The 27,298-nt window shown below is 51.1% G+C and overlaps 11 protein-coding genes across 11 annotated transcripts; 8 read left to right on the top strand and 3 right to left on the bottom strand.

Moving 5' to 3' along the window:
- Nucleotides 1-601: 601 nt before the first annotated feature.
- Nucleotides 602-1,627, top strand: GT037_001800 (uncharacterized protein; the record flags this gene model as incomplete). Its single annotated transcript, XM_038926847.1, has 2 exons — nt 602-1,496; nt 1,530-1,627. 2 exons carry the CDS (start codon nt 602-604, stop codon nt 1,625-1,627), a joined length of 993 nt encoding a protein of 330 aa, XP_038790139.1.
- Nucleotides 1,628-1,820: 193 nt separating this feature from the next.
- Nucleotides 1,821-4,612, bottom strand: GT037_001801 (reduced viability upon starvation protein 167; the record flags this gene model as incomplete). Its single annotated transcript, XM_038926848.1, has 7 exons — nt 1,821-2,462; nt 3,053-3,060; nt 3,111-4,175; nt 4,228-4,247; nt 4,301-4,395; nt 4,484-4,516; nt 4,577-4,612. The coding sequence occupies 7 exons, from the start codon at nt 4,610-4,612 to the stop codon at nt 1,821-1,823; spliced, it is 1,899 nt and encodes a 632-aa protein (XP_038790140.1).
- Nucleotides 4,613-5,089: 477 nt separating this feature from the next.
- On the top strand, nt 5,090-9,213 carry GT037_001802 (cysteine desulfurase; the record flags this gene model as incomplete). Its single annotated transcript, XM_038926849.1, has 8 exons — nt 5,090-5,363; nt 5,417-6,240; nt 6,432-6,789; nt 7,162-7,295; nt 7,344-7,398; nt 7,457-7,728; nt 7,805-9,061; nt 9,118-9,213. 8 exons carry the CDS (start codon nt 5,090-5,092, stop codon nt 9,211-9,213), a joined length of 3,270 nt encoding a protein of 1,089 aa, XP_038790141.1.
- A 587-nt stretch (nt 9,214-9,800) lies between these two features.
- Nucleotides 9,801-11,155, bottom strand: GT037_001803 (uncharacterized protein; the record flags this gene model as incomplete). The annotated part of the gene is made up of 3 exons (XM_038926850.1): nt 9,801-10,742; nt 10,795-10,889; nt 10,945-11,155. 3 exons carry the CDS (start codon nt 11,153-11,155, stop codon nt 9,801-9,803), a joined length of 1,248 nt encoding a protein of 415 aa, XP_038790142.1.
- Nucleotides 11,156-11,778: 623 nt separating this feature from the next.
- On the top strand, nt 11,779-12,750 carry GT037_001804 (uncharacterized protein; the record flags this gene model as incomplete). The annotated part of the gene is made up of 3 exons (XM_038926851.1): nt 11,779-12,195; nt 12,271-12,351; nt 12,421-12,750. 3 exons carry the CDS (start codon nt 11,779-11,781, stop codon nt 12,748-12,750), a joined length of 828 nt encoding a protein of 275 aa, XP_038790143.1.
- A 1,153-nt stretch (nt 12,751-13,903) lies between these two features.
- On the top strand, nt 13,904-14,721 carry GT037_001805 (uncharacterized protein; the record flags this gene model as incomplete). The annotated part of the gene is made up of 3 exons (XM_038926852.1): nt 13,904-14,249; nt 14,314-14,580; nt 14,633-14,721. The coding sequence occupies 3 exons, from the start codon at nt 13,904-13,906 to the stop codon at nt 14,719-14,721; spliced, it is 702 nt and encodes a 233-aa protein (XP_038790144.1).
- Nucleotides 14,722-15,315: 594 nt separating this feature from the next.
- GT037_001806 (uncharacterized protein) lies at nt 15,316-16,581 on the top strand (the record flags this gene model as incomplete). Its single annotated transcript, XM_038926853.1, has 1 exon — nt 15,316-16,581. One exon carries the CDS (start codon nt 15,316-15,318, stop codon nt 16,579-16,581), a length of 1,266 nt encoding a protein of 421 aa, XP_038790145.1.
- A 153-nt stretch (nt 16,582-16,734) lies between these two features.
- Nucleotides 16,735-19,186, bottom strand: GT037_001807 (rna polymeras-like protein ii elongator subunit; the record flags this gene model as incomplete). The annotated part of the gene is made up of 2 exons (XM_038926854.1): nt 16,735-19,011; nt 19,058-19,186. The coding sequence occupies 2 exons, from the start codon at nt 19,184-19,186 to the stop codon at nt 16,735-16,737; spliced, it is 2,406 nt and encodes an 801-aa protein (XP_038790146.1).
- Nucleotides 19,187-19,462: 276 nt separating this feature from the next.
- Nucleotides 19,463-22,911, top strand: GT037_001808 (tyrosyl-dna phosphodiesterase domain containing protein; the record flags this gene model as incomplete). Its single annotated transcript, XM_038926855.1, has 5 exons — nt 19,463-19,626; nt 19,675-19,764; nt 20,123-20,743; nt 21,160-22,170; nt 22,218-22,911. Coding segments are annotated over 5 exons (2,580 nt in total), but the record flags the coding sequence as incomplete, so codon positions are not given.
- A 576-nt stretch (nt 22,912-23,487) lies between these two features.
- GT037_001809 (uncharacterized protein) lies at nt 23,488-25,421 on the top strand (the record flags this gene model as incomplete). Its single annotated transcript, XM_038926856.1, has 3 exons — nt 23,488-23,655; nt 23,737-24,083; nt 24,131-25,421. 3 exons carry the CDS (start codon nt 23,488-23,490, stop codon nt 25,419-25,421), a joined length of 1,806 nt encoding a protein of 601 aa, XP_038790148.1.
- Nucleotides 25,422-26,077: 656 nt separating this feature from the next.
- On the top strand, nt 26,078-27,187 carry GT037_001810 (uncharacterized protein; the record flags this gene model as incomplete). Its single annotated transcript, XM_038926857.1, has 2 exons — nt 26,078-26,847; nt 26,899-27,187. 2 exons carry the CDS (start codon nt 26,078-26,080, stop codon nt 27,185-27,187), a joined length of 1,059 nt encoding a protein of 352 aa, XP_038790149.1.
- Nucleotides 27,188-27,298: the final 111 nt, after the last annotated feature.

The following is a 27,298-nucleotide window of genomic DNA, read 5'->3' on the forward strand; positions in this document are numbered from 1 at the left end:
AAAGATACCTAGGTAATTCGACATGGTTACGCAGTAGCTACTAAAATCTCAGAATTGGTGGTACTCTCCTCCCCTTGCGGTGCTCGATTCCACCCCTTCCAGGTCATGCGCACTTTGATGTCAACATTCAGATGACACATTGAACTCATGCGCAATCTCAAAGAGGCTTTCCTTTCTTGTAATAGGTTTCGATGACGGCGTTCCGATAACGGTCGAGATTACACAGCCCCCACGATTCTAGCGGGTGAGGCTGAGCCAAAGCCACATGCTTTGCGACGAGGCTGAACCTCCGCTGAAGGACACAAGAAACCCTTTCTTGTATTCCACATTACCGCGCACGCGAATCTTGGTAAAAGTTTGGCACGATCTTCTGTATACATCTTGGTATTTCGACGCATGTTGGAGTCTGTTAGCCTCTACATGGTGCCACCTACCGCATTCGACCGAGCTTGCTACCTAGGTACCGTTACTTCACGACGAATCACTCTCTGGATAGGAACGAGACCGCCACGATAGTGAAGCCTATCAAAATTCGAAAGCGATACCAGTTCCTCGCTTTATTTCGGACAGCATAACGGACGCTCCAGCCCATGCCGTCGAAATGTCTCTGCCATCTTCCAACAATCCCCAGATCAGCGGTTTCTATGGCCCTGGCCCATGGGCTGCCTGGATCATTACTCTAGCGATCTCATGGATGAACACCGTCCAAAATAACTACACGCATAACATGCACTTTATCGGAAATGCGTTATATACGAATTTTGCTGCGGTCAACCTTATACGCCAGCTGAATTTGGCTAAAGATGAGGGGGAAATCTCTGTGGATCGACTCAACCCTGGTGTTCCAAGTTATAAGATAGACTTGGAAAAGACTCCACTTGAAGTGGACGAAGCTACGCGACAAATGCTGGCAGCTGCTATTGCGGTAGTACATGTGGGTATCCAAATGGCCACGATGCAGATCATTGCGTGCTTCTACAAAGAGCGACAACGAAATTTCGATCCCAAGGAACCTATCAAGCGACGCCGTTTCATAGTATCTGTCGGATTAGTGCTTCCGATAGGAGCAATCTGGTACGCAAGTATTTCGATCAGCTGTCATCGACTCGGATTCATCGTGCTACCGGGAAGTCTTTTGCCAGGCCTCACGACGCTAATCCGCAGTTGGGTCAATATCCTTTGGTCGTGGAAGTACAACAATGTCGAACACGTTCCACGTTTAACCAGAATTTGCGTCTTCGGTGCAATTCTCAATTGGGCACTTCGCTGTTGGATTGAACCGCGGTTACACTTCCGTAACCCCGGAAATTCGCTCCTCAATGGAGATTTGTGCTCAAGGACAAGATGTTGTTTCGTTCCATGTGCGTCACAAAGCATCAGAGAAATGGACCAAATCTTCTCTTTGGTCATCACGCTTTCTCTCTTTCTATACGAGTTCGAACCTCCATTAGTTCGCGCGGCGAGAAAGTGCATAGGCGTGGTAAAGAAGTGTATAGGTGCGGTAAAGAAATGTATCGAGAAGTGTATCGAGTTCCTTCTTGAAACTAGGTTTGGTTCCTTGATGGTCCGCATTGTAAGGAGATGGATTGAGTTTTATCACTCGTCAGGTCTATCTTTTTATATATAACAGGCAGTCATCCTGATGAATAGGTTAGAAGAGGCCGTTGAGGCCCTGAGCTACTAAGATTGGAGGTTGTGCTTGAGTAGATTGGTGAGGGGAAGTTCGAAAGGATACGTACGCCTAGAAGAAATGCATGCGCAGATGGAAGAACAGCATATTTGTAGAGTCTATCCACAAGCGATCGAAGGCGTCATTCCTTTTACGCACACTCCTTAGCAACCTGCCCTAACACCTTTTCATACTCCGCCACACTCTTCGCCCCAATCAGCGTGAAATCCCTCTTCCTCCCCTCGAATATAACATACGGCACACTATCCACACCATTGCCAGCCTGCTCCTGAATCGCTGCCTTTGTCTCCCTCAACTCTTCATCACCGTCTTCCACCAACTTCTCCGCTTCATCTTGACTGATCCCAGCTGCTACACACGCCTTCTTCAGTGTCTCAGTACTGCTCGGATGAGCGCGCTGCTCAAAGTATTGTTTGTACAGCGATTTCAAAACCTCTAGCTGAAGTCCCTGCTCTTTGTTGTTCTGCAAATACTGCAACACACGATGGGCATGCAGAGTATTCGCTAGCATGCCACCTCCAAAGTCAAACTTGATGTTCTCAGCTTTACCTAGATCCTCCATGGCGGCCATGTACATTTTCATCCGCTCTTCACTGCCTTGGTATTTTTCGTTCTTGTACCATTCATACTTGTCGACGCCTTCTTGGGTGGCGTCAGGGTAGAGTTGGTACGGAGCTAGTTTGAGGGTGAAAGTTGCTGATGAGTCGGGTTTCGTTGCGCGGTATGCTTCAAGTGCTTTGGTGAGGCGGATGAAGCCAAGATATGTCCCACACTACAGTTAGGATTCATCAGTCATGAAGAGAAGTGAACATACCAGGGACATATCGTATCGAGTGTAAAGGTTATCGCCGATTCGTAAGGCATCGTGGATGTATTATATATAAAATGGATGATGTTTCTACCAATGCATTGGAGACGTGGTCAAAAAGATGGAATTGATTAGTAGTATTAGTGACGTCTCGACACTCCTGAGCACGTTCGGATGATTGCAAGGTTTCTAGAGTTCCATATCTCCGATCAACGTCATGCGGGGTGCGGCGGAGCAGGCCCCGCACCGAGTACGCTAATCATCTTATACATTGCATGCCAGAGATACGAACACAAAGCGCGAATGTATGAACCAAGTGGATTGGTGGCTTGAAGAAGATGGTACCGAGAATAGGATTGAAGATTAGATTGATCAATGCAAGCCAATGTGCTAAACCGCCGATCGCTCAAATCAGCATAGCACAAAACTCTAACGTAAAACCCCAGAAGATGCTGTAAACGCAACAATGGTATCACCATGCTTCAACATGTATGACCTCGCAAGCGAAAGGTAGGAGACAGCGGGCTGAGCCTCGACTATTGGTTCAGTTTGACGTAGTTGCCTGTAGAACGGTTAGGGTAAACTCTCTTTCAAAGAGGTGTGAATACATACCTGGGAATTGTCCCTGCTTCCCCCGTACCTTTCCAATCCACCATTCATTGTCGTTTTGCGTCCTTGAGACGATTTCTATTACGTCGCCAGTCAAGAAACTAAGATCGCCTTCCGCTTGTGCCTCGTAGTCGTAGAGAGCTGTAACAGTTTCTGTCGCGGGTACGCCGCTGAGGCGCGAAGGCTTAGGCTTGGGTGGCGGAGGAGCGCCTTTGGCTTTGGCAGCAGAACCCCATGATCCTGTCGACAGAGTTGGCGACTTAACATCTCCAACAGCAGCTGCAGAAGGCCCAGCAGAGTAAGGTGGTGGGGGTGTTTCTGTGTCTTCCGATATCGAGCTTCGGCCTGCCTTGGCTTCAAGTGCTTTCGTTGCGTACTTTGACTGCCCCGGTCGTGCACCAGCGACACGAGCGCCACCTGTAGTCTTGAACTTGACGATAGAAATCTTCTCTGCTTCCTCCTGTGTGTCGCCGCGCTTCTTCTGGTAGGCGGCCTCAATATCTAGTGTAAGGTCGAAGTAGCCGATATCAAGCCGTTGCATGCGCTCGTGTAACGTGTAGAAAACGTTCAGCTGCATATAGTAGAACGACTGGAACAGAGGCTTGATGAACTCTCTCTCCAGTGCGAACAGCTTCGGTAGCTCGTCTTTTAGCAAATCGTTGAAGTAGTTGTAGTCCTGCGTCGCGAGTTCTACGTCGTTCTCAGCTTTGTACATGGCCTTCTCGTCCTTGAGTGTCTTGTCTTTCTTCTCCTCGAGCTTCTTGTACGTAGCGCGATGCCTGTCGTAATCGAGTTGCTTGTGATCGCGCTTGGCGGCGATCTTTCGTACGGCCTTGATAATGACTAGCAGCTCGTCCGCCGGACGAATGACTCGGGACTCTATCATCTCAAGCTCGGGCTTAAGAGTCTCTTGTAGTTCCTTAACGACCGACTCGTATTCTTCGCATGCTTCTATGCCTGCCGTGTTGCCTTCGTCGTGGAATGAATCGGGATCTGACATTCGGCCGGAAATGGGCTTATAGATTTCGGCGATGGCCTTGGAGAACTCCATCTGATGTGAGAGCATGCCTGGAAGGTGGGTTAGGTCGAACGACGAAAGGGTTACATCTAGTCTACGCACCATTTATGGCTTCAAAATACCTGTCGCATGTTAGTCAAGACATCGAGTACAGCGGTGTCGCAAATGCGCATACTTCTTAGACTCCTCGTGGAGCTTTTTCGTCTCCTTCTCCAGCTCTTGGAAGCGGCGTTCTGCATCGATGTAGATGGGGTCCTTTGTGATTTCGCCCTGTGTACGCGCTTTAGCGATGCTCAATCTCGCTCGGAAGCAGGCGCGTAGACGGGGAATCCTCTAGAAACGCTTGCAGGATACATACGAGGTTGAACCTTTGCTTGAAGGTTTGCGGCGCCTAATCCGAGATGTTAGCGGGTGTTGATGCCCAAATGGCATGTGAGGTTGCCTGTCGTACCCGGGTGACGGTCTTTGTTAGGCCTTTCCAACTCATGGTGGGGGTATATTCCGTAAGTCTGCTCGAGATTGATACACAGTAGGGATTAGGAGAGGCCGTGGGGACTGTAGTTGTAGACCAGCAGGAAGCGACCGAACGATGCGGGCGCCGGCGTGGCTGCTAAACCTCGACGATGACGTCGCGTGTGGCTATGCAGCACTCCCTAGAATCTGCCGGATGTCACGGAGCGCCGAGCAAGTACGAAAGCGAGTACGATTATCTCACGCCAAGAGTGAACAGTTGGCTGCAGGGAAAGAAACGGCAGGGCAAAACTAAACGCTGCAAACAATGCGCTGACACGTGAATGACTATCTCTTTCTGGATGCAGACAATGAACGATGACGAGTGGAGGTGGTGGGTGATGGTGAGCGATGGTGGGCTTAGCTAAGCAGCAGATCTAGGCGCTAAAACTTCATAGCTTCTAATACCTCGGGAGGCAATTTGCGTTCTTAATTTTCCCACTACCTTTCCATCATGTCTACTATTGCACCCACCGTCGCGAGGCAGGCCCTGCGCATTGCCTCTCGTCGATACCCTTCGTCTGCGTTTTCTCGTGTTTCTAGCATCCGCCGGCACTATGTCTCAGAGTCCAAGCCGGCACAGGCTACCGTCTCAAACGCCTCTCCTCTTGAGTCCGCCATCAAGAAGGAGCAGCGCAGTTTCCTCAAGGAGACGGGAGAAAGAGCAGAGGATGCAACCATGCCAACAACAGGCATGGGCGCTGATGCCATGATGAGTCCTTCTGCTGGTGAGCTCCAATGTCCACGCCACCCCGCTTTCCGCGAAGCTGACCAAATCCAGGCATTCTCAAGCAGGCAACCGTCATGGATCAGGGCTCACGGCCCATCTACCTAGACATGCAAGCCACAACCCCCATGGACCCGCGCGTAGTAGACAAGATGATGCCCTACATGACCGGCATGTACGGTAACCCCCATTCGCGAACCCACGCGTATGGGTGGGAGACCGACAAAGCCGTAGAGGACGCCCGCGCCAACATTGCCAACCTCATCGGCGCAGACCCAAAGGAGATCATTTTCACCAGCGGGGCTACTGAGAGTAACAACATGAGTATCAAGGGTGTTGCTCGCTTTTTTGGGCGAAGCGGCAAGAAGAAGCACATCATCACAGCACAGACAGAGCACAAGTGTGTGCTTGACAGCTGTAGACATTTGCAAGATGAAGGCTTCTCCGTTACTTACCTGCCAGTAGGAAACAACGGTCTCATCGACATGGCCCAGCTCGAGGCCGCGATCCGTCCCGATACCGCCATTGTCAGCATCATGACCGTCAACAACGAGATTGGTGTTGTACAACCTGTCGAGGAGATTGGAAAGCTCTGCCGATCGAAGAAGGTCTTCTTCCACACCGATGCGGCGCAAGCTGTCGGCAAGATCCCCCTTGACGTCAACAAGATGAATGTCGACTTGATGTCGATATCAGGCCACAAGATCTACGGACCCAAAGGCATTGGCGCGTGCTATGTACGAAGAAGGCCTAGGGTCAGGCTCGACCCCATCATCAGTGGCGGTGGTCAAGAGCGAGGACTGCGAAGTGGAACAATCGCACCTCCTCTTGTCATCGGCATGGGCGAAGCCGCACGGATTTGCAACGAAGAGATGGAGGTACGTACACTCTTTTTTCACTTTCATGAACACTATGATTATTTGCTTCCGACATGCATGGCTTTCAGAGTGTTAGGCGGCTTCGGCCGTCGACGCGCCATGTTGACAAATGTGCAGGGGTTATGAGTTCTTTGTTACGCATTATTTTGGTCACATCATTCACCAGTCTGGGCCTTGCTGACCACAACTAGTACGACACCAAGCGCATTTCGGCGCTGTCGAACCGTCTCCTCGAAGGCCTGCTATCACTCGAGCACACCACACTTAACGGTGACAGGGAGCGACATTACCCCGGGTGTGTTAACGTTTCTTTCGCCTACGTTGAGGGTGAATCGCTCCTCATGGCACTGAAAGACATCGCCCTCTCTTCGGGTAGCGCCTGTACTTCGGCGTCGCTTGAGCCTAGCTACGTGCTCCGAGCGCTTGGCAGTAGCGATGAGAGTGCGCATAGCAGTATCCGCTTCGGTATCGGACGCTTCACTACAGACTCTGAGATTGACTACGTGTTGAAGGCGGTCCAGGAGCGAGTCACATTCCTCCGCGAGCTGAGTCCGTTATGGGAACTTGTGCAGGAGGGTGTTGACCTCAACACGATTGAGTGGAGTCAACATTGAGCGTAGTAGTTGTTTGATACCCTGGAGGATCTTGTATAGTATAATGACGTACATTCTTTGGCACATATTCTGCCCACGCTCGCTGAAGCGGTTACGAGAAACACGATTACATAGCTTTGTAACATACGCAATAGCTCTACATGTAAATTGTATTGAGCATATATAACGATTTGCGAAACATTTGAGTTTATTCACATACCTGACATGGTCCACACACTTGAGTGATGTACGGAGTGCAAAGGCATATGGCGTACAACCTTGGGACTTTGTAACAAATGGAGGCACATTTCACTGAAGGATTGCCAAGGTGTTGAGGGGTTCATGTTGGGAGAGGCATGGACCGTGCTCTATGGCCATCATCTAACCAGTATGCCATCATCGATCAGTTACAACATGGCCAGCGACAAAGTACTCAACTGGCTGTACAGCGTACTCATTAATGTAGGTTAGTCGGTGAAGCTACATTGTACATGGCCTAATGACAGTCAGGAATACTCAGACGTAAATCGTACATATCACGACGCGGCCGAGGCACTGTCCAACTGTATGTCACATGTGTTGCAACTTCGCGACATGCAGACTGACTTGACACCAACGTCCAGACCCGTCGCTTGCGCCCAAGACAGAGCCATACACATACGAGAATGGGTCTTCAGCGCTCCTACTGCTTCTCAGCGGCACGCTGCCCGTCACGTTTCGCGGCGCAACATACGGCTTTCCGGTAGCGATATGGGTGCCTCACTCATACCCTCGAGAACCACCCATCGTATACGTCACGCCCGCGCAGGACATGGTCTTGCGACCTGGACAACATGTGAGCACCGACGGTAGAATCTACCACCCGTACCTGGCACAATGGGCAAAATACTGGGATGTGAGTACTGCATGAGCTGTGAGAGCCGATGGGCCGAACGCTCCACCTGCGGGCACGACAGCTGATAATCGCACAGAAGTCTACGCTCTTCGACTTCCTGGCCGTGCTAAGAGGCGTCTTCGCGAAAGAGCCGCCCGTGCGATCGAGGCAACAGCAGCCTCAGTACAATGCGCCTGCGCAACAAGCACCGCCTCCAGTACCCCCTCCGCCAGCTGAATGGCGTCGCTCAGTACAAGGCATGCCAGGCGCATCCTCGTCCCCTGTTCCACCGAATCAAGCTCCAGCGCCTCCTCCAAAGCCACCGAAACCTCATGAACAGGGCCGCTCCACACCTCAGACGCCACAGGGTCGGTACTCGCAACCCCCTCCTCTACCACCCCACCCTCCGCAACATCCACAGTCGCAGCAGCCATACCAGCAGAACCAGAACAGCAGATATGATGCGCCGCAACAATGGCAACAGCAGCCTTCGAGCCAGCAATATGCGCCGAGTCGACAGGGTGGTTACAATCAAGGCTCAGGGCCTCAGCATCCTCAAACCCATGCGCATGGCTTCCCTCCGCAATCAGTACAAAGTAGCAGTCCTATGAGCCCCATGGCACCTAATGGCCAGCCAACAGCTGCCCAGTTCTCGAGATCAGGGCCTCCACAACCTCCCAATTTCCAGCAAGCGCAACAGTACCAAGCACCCCCGCAATCTCAACAGCAGTACAGACAATCCCAACCGCCACAACAATATCAGCCGCCGCCGCAGGGTTACCCGCCACAACAGCATCATCAGTTTCAGCAGTATCAACAACAACCTCAGCAGGCGCCACCAGCCCCTAAGCCCCCAATCGACCTTCTCGATGACTCGCTCGAAGTTACCTTGCCATCACAGTCTGGCAACCAGATTCCCTTACCGGTACCACCTGTTCCTCCAAACCCTGAAAAAGATGCGCTTCTCCGGGCTTTGAGTCAAACACTGGTTTCGCAGATTCGACAGACAGTCTCTTCCAACATGGCTGCGGTAGCGCCACTTCGCGCGCAACAAGCTGCTCTCCAGGCTGCCTACTCTCGACTACAATCAGAACTTGGCGAGCTCCAGCAGCTTGACGCGGCGCTTGCGAACAACGAACAAGTGCTGAAAGGCGCCATGGTAGAAGCGGACCGAGTCATGGAGGATGCACGAAGAAGAAAGGCACCAGATGTTGACGACGTGCTAGTAGCGCCTACGATAGTCGGAGGGCAACTTTACATGCTTGCCGCAGAAGAAAAGGGTATTGCAGATGCCCTATTCGTTCTAGGTCGCGCTTTGGACAAGGGGCGCGTTAGTACTGATGTATTTGTCAAGGTAAGTGTATCCATGGCGAAATTTTCGCAAAGAAGATGTAGCTGACATGACTACAGCAAACCAGAAGTCTCGCTCGTGAGCAATTCTTGAAAAAAGCGCTGGTCAAGAAGATTGCAAAAGGCATGGCTTTGGATGAGTATCAGATGCATTGAACGGAAATATCGGGAAATAGCAGATGCCTGCAATCAATCCACGTTGCTATGTCTCGCCATCTATCTCACATCTCTATCAAGTGTTCTTGCAGTGTATGGCCATTACAATCTGGAGGTGAAGATTGGTCGGCTGACTCGGCGTATTGCATGTCGACCATACGGTGCCTTTCCGCCTCTCAAGACCCTAATGCGTACTAACGACTAGGTAGCCACGAGCCATCAGATCTGTTAGTAGCGCCACTTGACTGAATATGTCAGTAAGCAGTCAATGGCAAATCACCTCGGCTACATTTTCCGTGGGATGTAGAGCAGAAAGATTAACTGATGGCGTCTCTGACTGGAGCCGGTCGGCTGAAAGAAGTGGTTTTGAGACACGCAGGCAGACATAGTTGAGTGTGAGCATTGGTGATATTGGGAGCCAAGAGCACATCAAGCATCAGGCGAAGAAACTCATGGTAAAATTTGGATTTGATTAAAACTAAAACTAAACGCTACACTTCGCTTCGCTACGCTTGAAAAATCATTAGGTGGGTATATTCGAGGTCGTGTCCCCCAGAGAGGTATCGTCGTATCGCTATAGCGCAAGTTCACTGGGAAAACCTGCTTGGTGAATTCCTACCCAGGTACTTCCTGTCCTCAAGATCGACCTCGTATGTGTCGTAAGGGTCAGGCGACACCTGCTTCTCTACCACAGCCGCTGCTTCGACTTTGTTGCCCATCTCGACGAGGCTGATATCGCTACCAGTGCGGTCCTTCTCCTGCGAGCGGTAATGGCCCAACTGGCTGCGGGGTTTGCTGCCAACTGTGACGACAGTAGCAGCTGAGATCTTGCTGAACTGGCCACTGCCGTTGCTGGCACTGTTAGAGTTCTGAGTACCCATGCTGGAGCCCATTCTCTGAAGGAGAGAGCCCATGGAAACCATGAGACTTCCCAGGCCGGCCATGCTGAGCACGGGTCGTAGCTTGGGAAGGCAGCAGGCAATGAGGGCGACATTGGTCTCAACGACAGTCCAGAAGAGACCGTGCGAGGTGATGCCAGTGATATCGTAAGTGGGCATGCCCATGATGAACTGCTGATCAAGTGCAGCAGAGGGTGTGTTCTGCTTGATACAGATGACCATGCGAACGATGGCAGAAGCGACAGCAAATCCTCCGAGTAGGAAGATACCGCACAACTGGATCTTGCGAACAGTGGGCATTTGCAGACGCCAGATCCAAGGAAGGGGCAGAAGCAAGATGCACAGATCAAAAACGGCATCGAGAACCGTAAACGCGATTGTTGCCTCGAAACCAAAAGGACAATTCTCGGCGATGCTTGCCAGAGAGCCCCAATTGGCGGCAAAGTTCAGACGGCAGTCGAAGATGAAGCCGAAGAAGAAGGCAATTGTGAAAGCGACAGTGAGGACGATAAAGACCAGAGAAGTCCACTGGAAGCCAGGCCATGTGAAGATGCGACGGTAGAGGAACAAGAAAGCGAGTTTCGTGAGACCAATAGCGAGCGGCTGCATGATAAAAATCATGTACACACACTGGCAAAGCGTTAGTTGGATGAATATGCCATGGAGGAACAGGTGGGCCCACTTTTTCGAGAATTACCAGTTCTGGTGTGGTGCTGTAGATCCAACCCTCGATATTATCCGGGCCGTTGTGTCCGCCAATGATTCCCTTGGCTGCACCTACAACGATCGTTAGCCAAAAGATAAGCTTGGTGTTGGTCGGGTTGTGTCTTACCATAGATCATAACGGTAGAGACACCAATGGTTGGGAGAAGAGCAAGGAGACAGAAGAAGTCGTCGAGATGCTTGTTGAATCGCCTATCTCTGGATTTGACGGCCTTCTCTGCTGCTACACTCACTCGAAGGGCGACTGCAATGACAGTCGCGGCTGTGAGGACGATACCAGTGACCAAGCACGAAGTAACGTTGATGTATTCGTAACCCATTTTGCCGATGATGCAGCCAAAGAGACTGGGTACTTGATAGAATGATGTGACTGAAGTGAGTGGAGTGATAATAACCGGTGGTATTCGCCCTGGATTATGTACCATATGGCATTCTCAGGTGTGATGAGCGGAGTCAACTCCTTGTCACAAAAATGCATATGTAAGTCTAGGTACTCTGGTACACACCCTCCCAGCTCTGGTCAGGGGACCTAGTTGATTCCAGGTTGTTGGGCGTGCGTGAGGCTGCCCGTTGACAGGCAAAGTGACGTACAGAGGCCCAACGACCTGGAAAACGTCCATCAACCACGAGCGGAAGATCTCCCGCACCTCGGTCTAGATTTGGCCCCTGATGCGAGGCTGGGGAAGAGCGTTGATTCGCAGGCCCACCTAGATCGTGAGACAAAATGATTTTCGATCGCAACGGACCGCAGTCGGACTCAGCTCCACGCGCGGTAGCGGCCTATCACGCTACTGTCTTGGGGGGCACGGCCGCAAACCTTAACTATACGCCGTTTCGTTAGGACTTGCCTCGTGCATCCTCCGCGCTGCAGGCCATCGTGACTATTTGACATGCAGGTTGCTGCAATGTTTCTCGATCGTTACCTCTCGCGTTCGTCAACACCATGTTCGCTCGATACAAGCTCGTAGCGTCAAGTGACCAGGCTTCGGAACATGGCCCGCTTCCTCCCTCGACGCACAGACGACTCTACCCGACGATAGCACTTGTATTGCTTACAGTTGCCAATGTCTGTGTACTGGGCTTGTCTATCGCCATATGGCGCACTGCGGGTGTGGCCGCCACGGTCACCCCGGAGGTTTCTTCCACACCCAACCCCACCAGCCTTGCATTGCCCAACGCCCTCGATCCACAACCCAGCGAACTTGCTAGGGTAGATTCCCTTCCCATCGCGTTCGTTCCCTTCCACTGGAATACGCCATGGGGTGCGCCCAATGCTTCGGATGCTGATCCGCTGTGGGACAACATCAACACTGCGCATGGACATATCGCAGTGGACCATGAGTTCGCAGCGGAAAATCACGTGAGTTACCCTGAGCCGGGTTCTTGGAAAGGATGACAGCGTGGGTCAAAGAGTGGGTGTTAACAGTTGCAATAGTGGCCTCCTTCTATGGACATACCTGGAATGCCTGGCAAAGGGATGTATCTTCTCCAAGCCTACCATCAGCTTCACTGCCTCGTACGTCACACTCCTTTCTTCCAACACTTTCACTTCGATCTATACAACTTTCTGACCATGACAATGTAGCGCATTGTTCGCGCCTCGTATGTAGCCCTACACCGCCAAGAGGTACCTCCCTTTCCCACGCATCACGCCTTGCATTGTTTTGACGCCCTCCGTCAACACATTATGTGTCATGCGGATAATACTCCGCTCTATGGGCACGGTGATGGCATGGCTGGCAACGGACAGATGCACCAATGTAGGGACTGGACCTCGCTTAGAGATTATGCAACGAAGAACACTGCATGTTTCCGCGATGGTGTACCTGGCATGAGTTTGGCGGATCATTTTGGTGTTTGCGATGACGGAACTGATGGCCTGGAGGAGCTGATTTCAGTAACGACAGAGACATAGTATCTAATATTCCTGAGTAACATGTTTTTTTCTTCGAGCAATCTTTTCACTATGCACACCACCTACCATGACTTCAATCTGCGCACTGCTACCCTCTTCCTACCACATGTTATCATGACACGTCGGCTTCTGCTTTGTGCAAGTTGTCCAGATCTCAGCAGTCGTGTGATTTCCACCCTTTTCGTTGAGAGAGGTCGATGCCGCTAGCATATCACACAGCGTGATAGAAAGCCATCTGGTGAATTTGTTGCATTAGGGTCTTGAACCGATCCAGGACTTCAGGTACATTGTCATGATTTGAATACATTCTTCGTGGCGTTCTATCGCCATAAACCTGATTTGGACTGGATAAGTTAGCCACGATGTATACTACGATAGTAAGTACCAGCTACACTATAAGGAGTGGCTAGTTGGGCCTTGGCACACACACAGCGGAGGTGTCTGCCGGCCAATAAGCTTGGGGAAGTAACCGAAAAAGGGTCCAGGGAGTCTGGAAAACGTTCTGGAAAACGTGTGTTCTGGCCCAAAACGGAACCAAAAGGCATGTCTTAGCGATCAATTCTGGAATCAGCCCAAGAATTTCCTCGGCTTGGTCGACACAAACTGTAATGTCTTCTTATTGGTCTGGGCATAGATTCCACAACGTGCGGAAAGCTCTCCGTCCAGCTAGTGCGAAACCTTAAACAAGCGATGTTGCTGGTCTTCGGTACCGGTACCAGTACCCTTTGTGCCTGTCGGTCTCCACCGACGTAGTTGCTCGCTTATCGGCTGGGCAGCAACAATCTTAGTGTAACTGCCTAGGGATCGCGAATCTGTAACAGGGCCTGGAAGCCTTGCAAAACTGAAACTCATGATGTGGAGTGCAAGGCGCAGAGTTCTGGCAATCGAGGCGCTTCGGAGCGCGAACCGGATGGGATAGCACTGAGTCGGACACGCAGCTCGGCAGGGGGTTCAACAACAAGAGATTTGACAACACACCGCACTACGAGCCACCTTTGATGAGTACAAAGGGTCCACGGATTCCTATCATTTTAGAGCCATCAGCTTCGTTCATCTCCAGCTCTTCCATCAGCTTCTCATCTCCGGTCATCTCAGCCATCACACTCTTCTGTGTCTTCGTGCTATCAATCGCTTAACAGCCTCCGATTTCACAATGCAGTTCACTACTCTCGCTCTCTTTGTTGTTTCTGCAACTGCCTCCCCTCTCCTCGGAGTCAAACTCGGCGGTGTCAGCGTCGGTGTTGGCACTTCCAGCGCTCTTCTGGATGTGAACCTGGGTGCAGCTAAATCGTCTTCTGTTGCCGTTGTCGCTGCCGCTGCTACCAAGACATCCACCATCACCGCAGTGCCAACCGCTACTAATGTAAACCCGACTATGCCTTCGAGCTTTTCTGCCCCAGTTCAGGGCTCCGGCATTCTCACTCTCGACAACTTGCCTGCTATGCCAGCCGTCATTGACAAGACCCTCTCGGGCGTTCTTGGCGCTGTTTACGGTCTCTGTAGGTCTATTCGATAACGCACTCCCATACCACTATCCTGGAAGTTGCTAACGTGTGATTTCAGTGTCTGGAGTTTGCAACACCGACTTCAAGTGCACCATCACGGTTGCAGGATCCATTCAGTCTCTACTTGTCGATGGCGACAAGTACACCGCGAGCAGCAGTGTCTCAGCATGGTGCGATAAAGGTCGCTGCTACGGCTCTGCCGATATCCCTCTTACGGCTACTGCCCCGTTCACAATCACTTGCGACCAACTTACAGGCACACACGCGTGCTCAGCCACCATTTCGGGAGCCGCCAGCGCCATCTTCACCAACGGTCAACAAGTTGGTAAGTTCAGCCGGATATGTCATTCTCCGAGAACTGCACTAACATGTCTTAGAACTCTGGGGATGGCTCACACCTGCTGGATACTGCAAGGATGGTGTTTGTGTTGCTTCCATCACCGCTATCGGAGACCCAATGTACTAAACACACACCATAGAGTGCGATGGCTGAGATGACTGAGATTGGGCACCAGCACATTTCCGTTCCTTCTTTTTCTTCGTGCTAGAGCCCAAGGATGGAGCTTGATGGCTTAAACTTTGGAAAGTACGGCTTGTGTAAGAAGGTTTTTTATGACGTAATGTTTTTTCAGGCGGACTTCAGCGATGCAAGCGATGGCGTCCGTATACGACTTATCTGTGAGGTACTTAATATCGAATCCAAATCTTTCTCACGATCCATGGTCCAAGGCAGTTCGCTGGGTGTTGTGAAATGACAAAGGACCAAGCCTCAATTAAGGTTGCAGTAGTAGGGTGCTAAGCGTCGTGCATTGATGACTGAGATTTATCCGGCCGCATCATGGTTGTTCCGCTCCAGCTCATCTAAATTAAGTTCTATCCAGCACCGATACGACTAGCTTCAGGCACCCCGTGGCGCCACGATGTCTGTAGGCAGGCAGAGTTCTCTCCTGTTGCCTGGCCTTCTTGCTGTTCTTTGTGTTTTCGAAGGCCCCGTCTGACCATATACCACGCGCATATCTCTGCGCATCCACTCGCTTTTTACTTTAGTTAATACTTAATAATGTCTTCTTCTACTTCGCAGCCTCAGGCCATGCCGCACGCGCCCGACGCGACTTCAGCTGCGCCTCCTTCTCCTGTTCCGACGCCTCCTCCAAAGTCTGTTGCTAGACTATCCGACGCGACAAATGCCAATGCCACGTCAACTGCGAACGCGAACTCCCCCAGAACCCAAGCCTCGAGTAGCCCTGCGCCGGGTGTTCCCACCACGGGTCTTACGGCGTCGATCCCGAATACGGCAGCTCCACAGGCGACCGAGACCGAGACCGAAGAACACCTTTCTTTCAATGACAAGCTCAATGCCGGCGACCGGTACTGGAAGTTCAAGTTTGGTCTTGGAGCCATTGCCATCATAACCGGCTTGGTCGGCATAGGCTGCTTTGCTTATTTGATGACCACGGACCTCTACACCAACAACGACTACTACTATCTCGGTTACAACAGCTACGCAGTATGGCCCGGTCTAATTACCTGGTCCGTCTCAGTAGCTTTTGTCGCGCTTTGCATGATCGTCTTTATTGTACGCAAACGGCCTGTGCACCCTGGTGTTCGCGTAACAATGGATCTTCTGCTGTGGCTTGCCTTCATTATAACAGCAATGTTTGCTATTCTCGCATTCCGGGACGTGTTGGATTACGGTTTATATGGTGGACCTGATGGATATAGTTATGGTTCTGGCGGTGGAGACTATGTTCTGGCCTCCAACGGCACGTGGGTATGGGAACAAGACACGAGCTATGTCAACTCTCCGCGAGACTGTGATTACTATGGATTCAACAACTGCGAAGAGCAGGACGCCTATGTTAACAAGCTTTGGGCGGAGAAAGGGGCACGCGCAAACACTACGTTGACAGGTGTTGTATGCCAATTCTTCGGATTGGTTATTCACTTCGCGCTCTTCGTGTGGGCTTGCGTCGACTGCCATCACCACAACCGCAGCAAGACCAGCAAGGACGCAGAGAAGATTGCTGCCAACATCGTACAGACTATGATCACCAATGGCGCTATTGTGCCCCCACCAGGGCAGGCCCATATGAAGCCGCAACCAGGACAAGTCATGTACTATCAGATGCCACCGAACCAGCAGGGATATCCGATGCAACCCCAGTATATGCAGCAAGGACCGGGACAGATGCAGCAATTCGGACAACATCCACAGATGATGCAGCAGCAACAGCGCATGTCGCCTGGACAGTACCCGATGGCCCAGCCTGGAATGCCTCCTGTGGCACCGGTCAATGAGAAGAGTGCGGGGGCACGTTACGCTTGAACATCAAGCACGAGATACAGTATTGTTTGCAGAACAATTGGAGGAAATGATTTTCTTTGGCGAGATACCCCAGCAAAACATGCGTAATAGTGTAAAGTTTTGATCAAATTCAACTGTCGACATGTAGCACGTTCCTGCAATCTTCTGCTAGTGCTACGATACCTCTTGTGAGACGTTGAAGACACGCAACGAGGTATCATCACTCGCTACCGCAATCTGCTGTTGCTCGCCCTCGGCCCTTCCAGGCCGCCAGACGATCTGGTTGATAGTCTTCGCGGGCACCAACTCTGCTTTGACCATAGACACTTCTACCTTGTCCAAAGCATCTGATGGGGTGTTCGCAATGCCTATCTCTCCATTCTCCGTACCATAGGCAAACATAATCTTACCACTAGGTAGCACGTTGTTACATGACACAGCAGTAACGGCGGCATTAGCTGGAACCGTAGCCTTGAGTTGCACATCATTGTCAACGATCTGCCATATCTTGACACTTTTGTCTCTTCCAGCAGTCATGAATGTGGGTACTTCGAGAGGCGTCCAGGCAGCACCTAGTATCATACGCGAATGGCCCTTTGGATTCGAGTACTTGAGCGTGTACAGCGATGGCTCATCACTGCGCTCCCAGATCACCCATTGTCGGTCTCGTCCAACGCTAAGAAGATATTTGTCGTCCGGCGAGAATTGCAGAGCGGTGACGGTGAGTGAATGTGCCTTGAGTGCGGGTTTTACTTCTAGCCATTCTTTCGTGTCGTACAAACGTATAACGGCGTGGTCGATGGAACTAGCTCTACAAGCTGTTGCGACAAGACTTCCGTCTCGGCTTACGGCAACTGCGGAGATTTCGTATCCGTGTCCGTAGAGCTTCTCTGTCTCCGGCCATAGCAGATGGCGGGCAAGATGGTCTTCGAATGGCGGGTGAGAGAATTCCAGTGTAGATTTGCGAATTACGGAAGCAGGGTCAACGGCTTCGCGCTCGTCTTCATCGCCGTTCTCCACCGGATCATCATCCCCGACAGCTTGAATAGCTTTGTTCGAGAGGCCGAGAACAGGAATGTTGGCGGCATCTGGGAGTTCGGCGGTGGTTGATGCCGTGATACCAGAGAGCTTCTCAAGCATATCTGCCACACCTCTGGGTTCATCGAAAATGCGTAGCAACTTTTCGTCGGCACCGGAAACGAATTGAGAGTTGGATATGGCATCAACACAGTTTAGATCGTAGCCATGGATTTGGGGTCGCGAGAACTCGTGCCAAGAAGCTGACGCGCCTTCCCGTTTCCACTGCGAGTAGAGCCGACTCGTTTGATCGGAACCAGTGGAGAGCATATAAGATCCGTCTCTTGACCAACTTACGCCTTTGACCTCGCGTACATGGCCTGTGATCGCTACTTGCTGTGTCCACATATCTTCTGTGGATGAGTAAGTCCATTTCCTCCAGCTTCCTGTTCGTCCCAGAGACACCACTGTGTTGCCATTCGGTGACCATAGACCGATCCAGAATCCACCCGCACTTCCCGTAGCACTCGTTGAGCCCTTCTGTGCGCTGATCTCGCCTAGTCTAGTGATACAGACCCATACACCAGAGTTTGGATCGGACTCCCAGATGGCAACTGAGTTATCTTCGGAAGCAGTGAGAAGCTGCAGCTTTCCTTCGCGATGTCGCCACGAGGCCTGGTAAATCCAATCTTCATGCCCGAGTAGCAAAGCTTCAAATGTGATAGAGTGCTTCGACATAGCTGAACTTATCCAATGTGCCTTGTTCGATAACGCCTTACCCAGTCCACCCAAAGCCGGATCGTTGAGTGCACTACTAGCAGCGGGAAGCTCGTTGCCACGATGAAGTCGCCAAAGACGGACATACTTGTCCTGGCTTGCTGATGCTAGCAGTAGATCGCTGTTGGGATCGGATGTCTCTCGGATGAATGCAAGCGCGCGTATCCATCCTTCATGTCCGCTTAGAGTTGCTGAAAGCTGGAATTGGCCTTCTTGCGATACGAAAATCTGAATGGTAGCGCGAGTGCCCGCAACTGCTAGCACCACGGATGTGTCGTCCAGGACTGCAAGTGCTAGATTTAGAGGGAAGTACTTAGGGGAAAGCGTGATGGTCTGCACGATTTCGATATCGATGTCGTTGAAGTCTGCATCGTGAACGAGTTTCCAGATTTTGACGCTGCCATCTGAAGATCCTGTAGCAAGAGTGTCTGAACCAGGCAAAACGGCTATCCTAGTAACAGGCTGGGTGTGATCGGACACTGTCTTAACGCAATCGAAGGGTTCACCTCTTCGGCTTCGCCATATCCGAATGGTACTGTCTGCTGATCCACTAAGTAGGATCGAGGTATTGGGCAATTGTGTAGGAAAGAATCTGACAGCGTTGACAGCCTTAGTATGTCCATTCAAAATCGCCTGAACGCCATGAAGACTTTCATCCTATCTTGGTGAGTGGAGGGTACGTCATACGCCAGTATCGACTTACCTGAGGGTCCCATAGTGCGATGCAGTTGTCTGCGCCGAACGCTAGGAGTTGCGACCCAGCTTCGTCCCAATCAGCGGCCGCGGGGTTACGGTTTCCGCCTACAGAGATGAATTCAGACGACACATTCATTGTTCGGCTTAGGCGTTGTGTATGCGCGTGCACCACATCTAGTCATCGCCGTAAGGATTTCTTTGGCGCTAGTCTCGCTTAGCTGCGTTAGGCTGAGGGGACTGCAGAGCAGGCGCATCCGGTCTCAATAGTAGCCAAGCATCTTGCAACATTTATCATCTAAAAGGTGATCGAAGTCAGAGATGTCGAACGATGCCACTGTTCCGATAACGATCGAATTTAGGCAAGTGGTGAAATCGATATTTGCCAATATCCCCTCACTAACGTTTTTACAGTGGAGGGCTCGAGATCCTGTTCGCCAACCAGAAAAAGTATGACCTCGACTTACCAGCTAAGGACGAGTCTGGGGAGCCAGCAAATGTTGCGTTCCTTGTCAGACATCTCTGTGACAAGGTCATGAAAGACCCGCGGAAAGAGCTCTTCGTCCTCGACGATACGGTGTATGTTTATACTTTGAGACTACGACAGCATATTAACAAAGGCCCCAGGCGACCTGGGATACTAGTTCTCATTAACGAGGCAGACTGGGAGTTGGAAGGCGAAGACAAGTACGAAGTTCAAAAAGGTGATCACATCATGTTCGTGTCTACGCTTCATGGAGGATAGCCAGGACCTATACGAACAAGGAAGAATCAGAGGGCGTGTTTGGAAAATAAAATGCGACCAGCCCTAGCCACGATTATACTCACACGATGCGTGTCTTGTTCTTGCGTATCTGACATGGGAAGACGGGGAATAAGAGTTGACTTATGTTCGTGTGCGCAGGCTCGGAATCGGAAAGCCCCTTCCGAATGGCATCTTACTTTAATGAACTAACCGTGCGCACTATGAGAGCTTATGCTGACAGGGTGGCCTGACCCCTCATAAGAAGAACTGACCGTCGCATAGCTATCCCTCCTTTCTCTCCAGATAGCAAACCGCAACCATGGCCCGCAGCGACGTCCTACCTCCTCATGTCGACCCCTCGATCCGCGAAGTCAACGATGTACTCCTGGGCACTGGTGGTATCACCTACACCATCTGCTATGTCCTGATGGCACGTCAATCCATTCGCGACCGCACATACTCCATGCCTCTCTTTTCGCTCGCTTTCAACTTCGCCTGGGAGATCGTATTCGCCCTCTACGTTGCCGAAGAACCTCGAGAGAAGACTATGTTTACGATATGGATGCTCATAGACCTCGGTCTTGTCTACGCGGCTGTCAAGTACGGGGCGAATGAATGGAAACATGCGCCTGCAGTGGGCAGGAACGTGGGCAAGATATTTGCAGGCATGCTTGCGTGGTGGTGCATTGCACTGTACGCTGTGAGCAGTTGGTGGGTTGATCCAGTCAACCCGGTCAATCCGAAAGTCGGAAAGGCATATCGTGGTGTCAAGGGCATTGACACCGATGAGCTGGGCTTCATGACGGCCTTGGTCGCGCAGCTTGTTCTGAGCGTCATGTCGCTGGCACAAATCATGGTTAGACAAAGCAGTCGCGGGTCGTCCTACACGATTTGGGCGTTGAGGTTCATTGGTAGTCTGGCGGGGCTAACTCTGAACTATGGGTACTGCTGGTGGGTATGGCCGGAGGCGCATGGATACTATACCACCCCCATCAACATTGTTATGATGGTTACTTGGATACTGGCTGATCTGGGATACTTCGTGGTGCTTTGTAAGGTGCCGCGAGTGCACAATGCTGTGGAAGACAAGAGCAAATGAGGAGTAGTGCATGCTACAGGAATCTTAACGTAGCAAAGTTCATGTTCAATATCACATAAGACATTTTCCATGCATGACGCGTTCTCACTGCTGCTGTGCCAGTGCTTACAACGCGTCGAGATCGCCAAGCTTTGATCACATGCTGACGTGAAAGCGCGTTTCCAGGGTCCCGCATGCCCGTTCGCTTCCGCGGCTACATTCGTGCATTGATCTTGTTGTTTACTCAATCAGCAACACCCTCACGACGACCGCTTTTTTTGGCCACAAGGATGGAGTCCGATGATGAAGATCTCAAGCTGGCGATGGCAATGTCACTACAAGAGGTTTCGCCTCGGGCCACTCGCGACGCCACAGCAATCGCTAAGAACGAACCTATCGACCTCATATCTGACAGCGATGACAATGAGGATGGGGATCTCCGACGTGCGATTGCCCTGTCACTCCAGGAAAGCGGCAATAAAGACGTTCAACAGTCATCAGCGACAACTGTTCCAAAGGCAGCCGGTCTAAACAACACTTCGGGTCTCATGGGCATGGATCGAAAGGCCATGGAACAGGAGCGCTTGGCAAGACTTGGTAAACGAAAGCGCGACGTATCGCCCGAAAGACCTTCTAAGCAGGTTGCGAGGCCCCCTGCAGTCAAAGCGGCCTCCGATGGAACACCACTGCAATATCCCAGAGGGACGATCAAGCGCACATTCGCGTCGAAATATCCACGGACCGACGACATCACCATTGATGAATTATTAGAAGCGTCAACGGTCAACATCGCAGTCATCAGCTCGTTTCAATATGACTCGGAGTGGTTGTATGAGAAACTTGACCCATTGAAGGTGAAACAAATATGGTTGATGAATGGTAAATATAGAGGCGAAGACGTACAGGCAAAGCGCATTCAGGAATGGAAGGAATCTGGTGTGCCAAACATGAAGCTGCATTTCCCACCAATGGGTGGCATGATTGCTAGCATGCATAGCAAGTTCATGCTATTGTTTGGGAAACACAAGTTACGCATTGCTATACCAACCGCGAACATGACCCAGACCGACTGGGGCGAAGTTGCGAATGACTGGCAACCCGGTATCATGGAGAACTCAGTATTCTTGATTGACCTTCCGCGAAGACCCGACGATACTGCTACCAAGAAGGGAGACTTGTCGGCTTTTGGTCGCGAATTGCTATATTTCTTAGAGAAACAGGAAGTTGGGCCACAAGTGGTTGATGGATTACTAAAGTTTGATTTCGCGCAGACTAGCCATCTGGCCTTCGTTCACTCCATGTAAGGCCCCAGTATGCTTGCTAGTTGTACGTACTGATTCGAAATAGTGGTGGTTCACATAAGATCGAAACAGATCATCCAACAGGTCTCCCTGGCCTTGCACAGGCTATACGAGAGCTGCATTTAGATGATGTCGAACACATTGAGCTGGACTACGCAGCTTCCTCCCTCGGTGCCATCGACGATAACTTCCTGTCACGCATCCACCATGCTGCACGCGGCGAATCGTTTACGAAAGACAATGCGCTCGTTGCCGATGTGCGCAATAGCATTAGAATATACTTTCCTACCCACGACACGGTCGAGAAAAGTATTGGAGGTCCGGGATGTGCGGGTATCATCACGTTGAGTCCTCATTGTTACAATGCACCAACATTCCCAAAAGAGTGCATGCGTGACTACGACTCTATGCGACGGGGTATACTATCGCACAATAAACTGCTGTTTGCGCGTGGTCGCAAGAAGGACGGGAAGCCTTTCGCATGGGTTTACGTTGGCTCCGCCAACATTTCTGAATCAGCGTGGGGAGGGCAGAAAGTACTGAAAAGCGGACGAATAGGGAGTCTGAACATCAGAAACTGGGAGTGTGGTGTCGTCATGCCTGTACCAGACGCCAAGCTCCAGAGTCTCGAACAGGGCGGACTACCATCCATGGACGTGTTTGCAGGCACGGTCGAAATTCCCTTCAGACTTCCCGCGGACAAGTACGACGGTAAACGACCCTGGTTCTTCAGTCCGTGATAGGCGGCACTCAGATCGCCATGATGGTGGTCGCTGGCGGTGACTCCAAAGACGTCCAACTTTCCGGCGGAACCGCTGGACAAAAGGGTGCGGGACAGAAGGGCGCTGGACATGCGGTTTTGGTTCCGTAGTGAACGAGCGAACGAGCGGAGACAACTCCGCACACAGTATGCTTTTGTAGCCTTTCTGCCGGTGCATAGGCGCCCACGCACATCATAACGGGGAGGAATTGAGCAGGGCCCAAAATGAGCGTCCAACTCTGTAGGGTTTTGCGAGATCTCGGAATCAGACCGTATATGCCGTATAGAAGTAAATGTGACTCGATAAAATGCCTGCTGCCAATCATCCTGCCATTTGTTTACCGAAGCCTCCCGGAGGCAGCCGGACCAATGCGGCCGTTCGGTGGACGAAACGGAGGTACGGAGGCTCTGCCAGCCAAAGTTCCGATGCGCTTCGCGAACACGACCGATGAGCGATGATGACAGCGGATGATACACCATGATGTTGCGAGTTCCACCATGAGAATGCGACCCAATCTCTACTCGTATCACGCATGTGTTCCCTTCCTTTAGCCTCATGTCGGACTCAAAGCGCGCGCACCTCTCCGCCGACGCGCTGCTACCAAAAGATAGACCTATAACCGCTCCCCTTCATACATGGTTCACTTCGCCCGCAAGATCGCATAGCAACCTTGCGCAAGCGAAAGAGCTCCCGCTGCATCTGATTCAGCTGATCCTCACACATGTACGTAGCCCTGTACATTCACATGCCACCAGTTTGCATGCGACCACGGCCCTCAGGGAGCTATGCTGACAATCATGAAAGCTGGACGATGTCGGTGACCTTGCGCGCATCACGCGCACATCGCGTCTCTTCTACTACATGACGCTCCCGCGACTCTACGAGAAAGTTACGCTACGTTCATACGCCGACATACGATACGTCGATGGCAGACCGGAGGGATACGGCAATGGCAGCCCTTTTGCCATGGGTCTCAACACACTGGTGTCGCGGAACTTCAGCGACTACATACAGTCGTTTCGTGTCATAGGCGACTGGCGAGATCATGATGTCGACGACTATAAACAGGGTCGCGTGCCAGACAACAGCATGATACTGCAAATCGTCATGCGTGCCGCGCTTGACAAGATGAAGAATCTCAAGGCTTTCGCGTACGTCACGTGTCAGAGCCATATAGGACAGTTGCTGATGTGCATAGTTGGGAGCTGAGCACCCCTCCGTTGAGTACGGTATACCAAGGCATTACGACAAGAACATTGCTAGCGTCGCTCACCATTCGATGCCCGTCACGACGAACACCGCGACCGACTACCATTATACCTCCGCTTCCGAATTTGACTACACTGGTTGTGTACGACATCGATCCACTATGCTATCCCGACGACATATCGCTGCTTCTAGCCGGTTCCAAGAAGCTCGAGAACCTAAAGCTACACTGGAGTCCGCGTATGCGGGCTGAAGGCGAAGAGTCAGTCAGCCTGCACTCGATGTTCGGTCGGTGCCTCGCTGCGAGATATGCGATTTCCATTAAGCGCTTGGCCATATACAACGTATATACTCGATTCTCTGGCGACGACTTTCACAACGTTATGAATCACGACTGCCAAACAGAGATCACCGTGATCAACTCCATGGGCAGTTCCGACCCTATGACGGTTTTTGCTGACGATTCTTGGAGGGTACACAACAACCATCCGACACCTCGTAACCTGAAGATGATACGCATCGATAACACGGACAAAGAGGGTGTTATCATGCTGGGGAAGTTCAAGGGTCTGGAGCGTCTGTACATCGTGAATAACAGGCGAGGCAAGGAAGCATCTCCCAAGTCAAACAGCACAGCCGCGACGCCTACGACACCGTCCACTATGACGCCAGGCGTGAACTGCAATACCAGCGCAAGCAACACCCCTAACAGTATGACCCAGCAACGCTGCCGCAGCCTCGGAAGCGAGTTCCTTGCAGTGATTCAAACCAATCATAATAAGACCATCCGGCATCTGCTTCTTAATGAACGTTGGGTACTGTCTGATGATGCCCTCTTCAGACTTTGTCAGCTATGTCCTAACCTGGAGCAACTCGGTTTCGCCTGCGGTGTCCCACCCCTCGAGTCGTTACGCCAAGTCTTTACCCTAGTTCCCAAGCTATGGGCTGTCCGTTTCCTAGCCCGCCCCACTTACGACACAAACGACCCGATGGGAGACGATGATGATCCCATGATGCATGCGTTTGCGCTTGCAACAGAATTTTGGCGACCGGAGTACAAGAACGTCAAGTACATTGGTTACGGCGATAATATTGTGTTCAAATTAGGCGGTGTCTATTTCCCTCCGAAGGGCAAGGAACCGGTGCCAAATGATAACGAGAAGAGCATGAATGCTAAAAGAGCTGGACCAAAAAGGAAAATCGATGTCTTGAGAAGGGAGGACGTAAAGGATATCGAGATCTGGGGTTTGGATACTACGGAGTTCGACCCAAAATTCCCTTGAGAGAGCCAGCTGCAAGGAACACGAACTGAATATTTCGGATGATGAGGCAAGCGCATTGGCTGCTTCATCCACCATCCGTTGGCCACTGGATTACACGAAACATTTCGCTCAATTCGGATGTTAGAGACTCCAATAACGTCTTCTAGAGAGTATTGCGACTTTTCTCGATTAGTAACGCGACGTCACGTTCACGGCGGTAGTTCGATTCTTTCGCTTCGATATCACATTTTTCAGAGCTAGACAGTGCTTACCGCAAGCAAGTCAACAGTGTGTATTAGTACAAAATGATCGCCCGTGATGCGATGTGTACAGTACAGCATAAGAGGATACTATCAGGACGTATTGGGTCTTACAGAGCGATAGAGTATTGTCTCTTCCAATCCTGATTCGATCATTTCTGCAATTCTCTCCTCACAACACTGCTGGATGTACATCGATGGTTCAATTGGTATAAGGCGCATTGGGACCAAGTGATATGATGCTGATGCGTCCAAACGCTCTACAGACAATCTTAATGATTTCATTGTCCCAAGTCAGAAGACTTTCCGATGCTGTTTGCTACGTGTCTCATCACATGATTTCTTTTCTTTCATCGTCTTAAGTCTAGAACTTGTCGTAGCGCCCATGCTTGTTGAGTCACTTAACAACGTCCCCCAATGTGTTGGCTTCAAGTTCTACTTTCGAGCGGGTCTTCTACCGACGCAGATGACGAGCGATCAGATACCTCTACGGTGCTATCCAGCGGCGAGATGGGTCCTGATTCGACTTATGAAAACTCAAACAATAAGTACATTCCACTCCAGGAAGCAGGTAAGGGTACTATTGGACAAGTCACATTCTGCGCACGCAGGCCCTCTTTAGTCGCAAGCCCTTCTATGACGAATCTCACAGCGCAAGGCCCAGGCCTTTTAGCTATGAAGATAGCTAGTCGAGAAATGCTCAGCGACATGATAGCCACTGAGATTATTGTCCTACAGCGCATACACAGCTTCTTCGCCGCAGCTGATGACGGAACTATTGCAAAACACTTGCCTGACCTCGTCGACTTTGACCCAATCATAGACGGCGGGTCGCGCTGGCTAGCGGTTCATCCTATCCGTGGCTTCGACCTTGAGCGACTCTGCGTCGTAATTAGCCATATAGTACAGCCTTCTTCAGCGAACTATGTCACTTACAGCCTCTCGTTTCCTGCGATACCGGAAGTTCTCGTGTTGCACATTGCGAAGCAGTTGACAGGAGCAGTCGAGTGGCTGCACGACATCGCCAACATCGCTCATAACGACGTCTTTGGTGGGAACGTTATGCTCGACTTGTCTAGCTGGCACAATGGGCCTGGCTTCACAATGCCTACCATTGTCTTGATTGATTTCAACCGTGCGAGCTTAAATCCTAATGAAAAGCAGAAAGGTGCAGACCGTTCATTCGTGTACGAGCTTATACACATGCTCGACAGTACTGGCAGAGCATCATAACAAAGAGCCCATGAATTGGAAGACACCAGTACACCGAAGCGTTCGTCGACCTGGTGGAACGGCTTCATCAGCTTTCTAAAAATCAACAAAAGCCAGTATCTTCAAGAAAAGTCCTTGACTTTCATAGAGTTCAAGGACCAATTCGGCGCGGAAATCAATCGTCGATTGGAGGAAGTGACTGAAGACGAAATTGGACAGGTGCAAGGGTTGCTCGATATGGTTGCGGAGAAGGAAGTTCGTTTTCCAAGTGAAGATCGGATTAGAGAGGTATTAGAGCAGCGAGAGGATGGCTAGTCACTTGTTACTGTGGCTGTTCTACGAGAAATAGAACAATCTATCCTGCCGAATGCAGGGCAGATCTTGAGCTCTCTAAGGATGTTTTTCCTACATTGCACAAGTTGCAAG

The sequence above is a fragment of the Alternaria burnsii genome, assembly GCF_013036055.1.
Source record: "Alternaria burnsii strain CBS107.38 chromosome Unknown 750, whole genome shotgun sequence".
NCBI classification, from domain to species: Eukaryota; Fungi; Ascomycota; class Dothideomycetes; order Pleosporales; family Pleosporaceae; genus Alternaria; species Alternaria burnsii.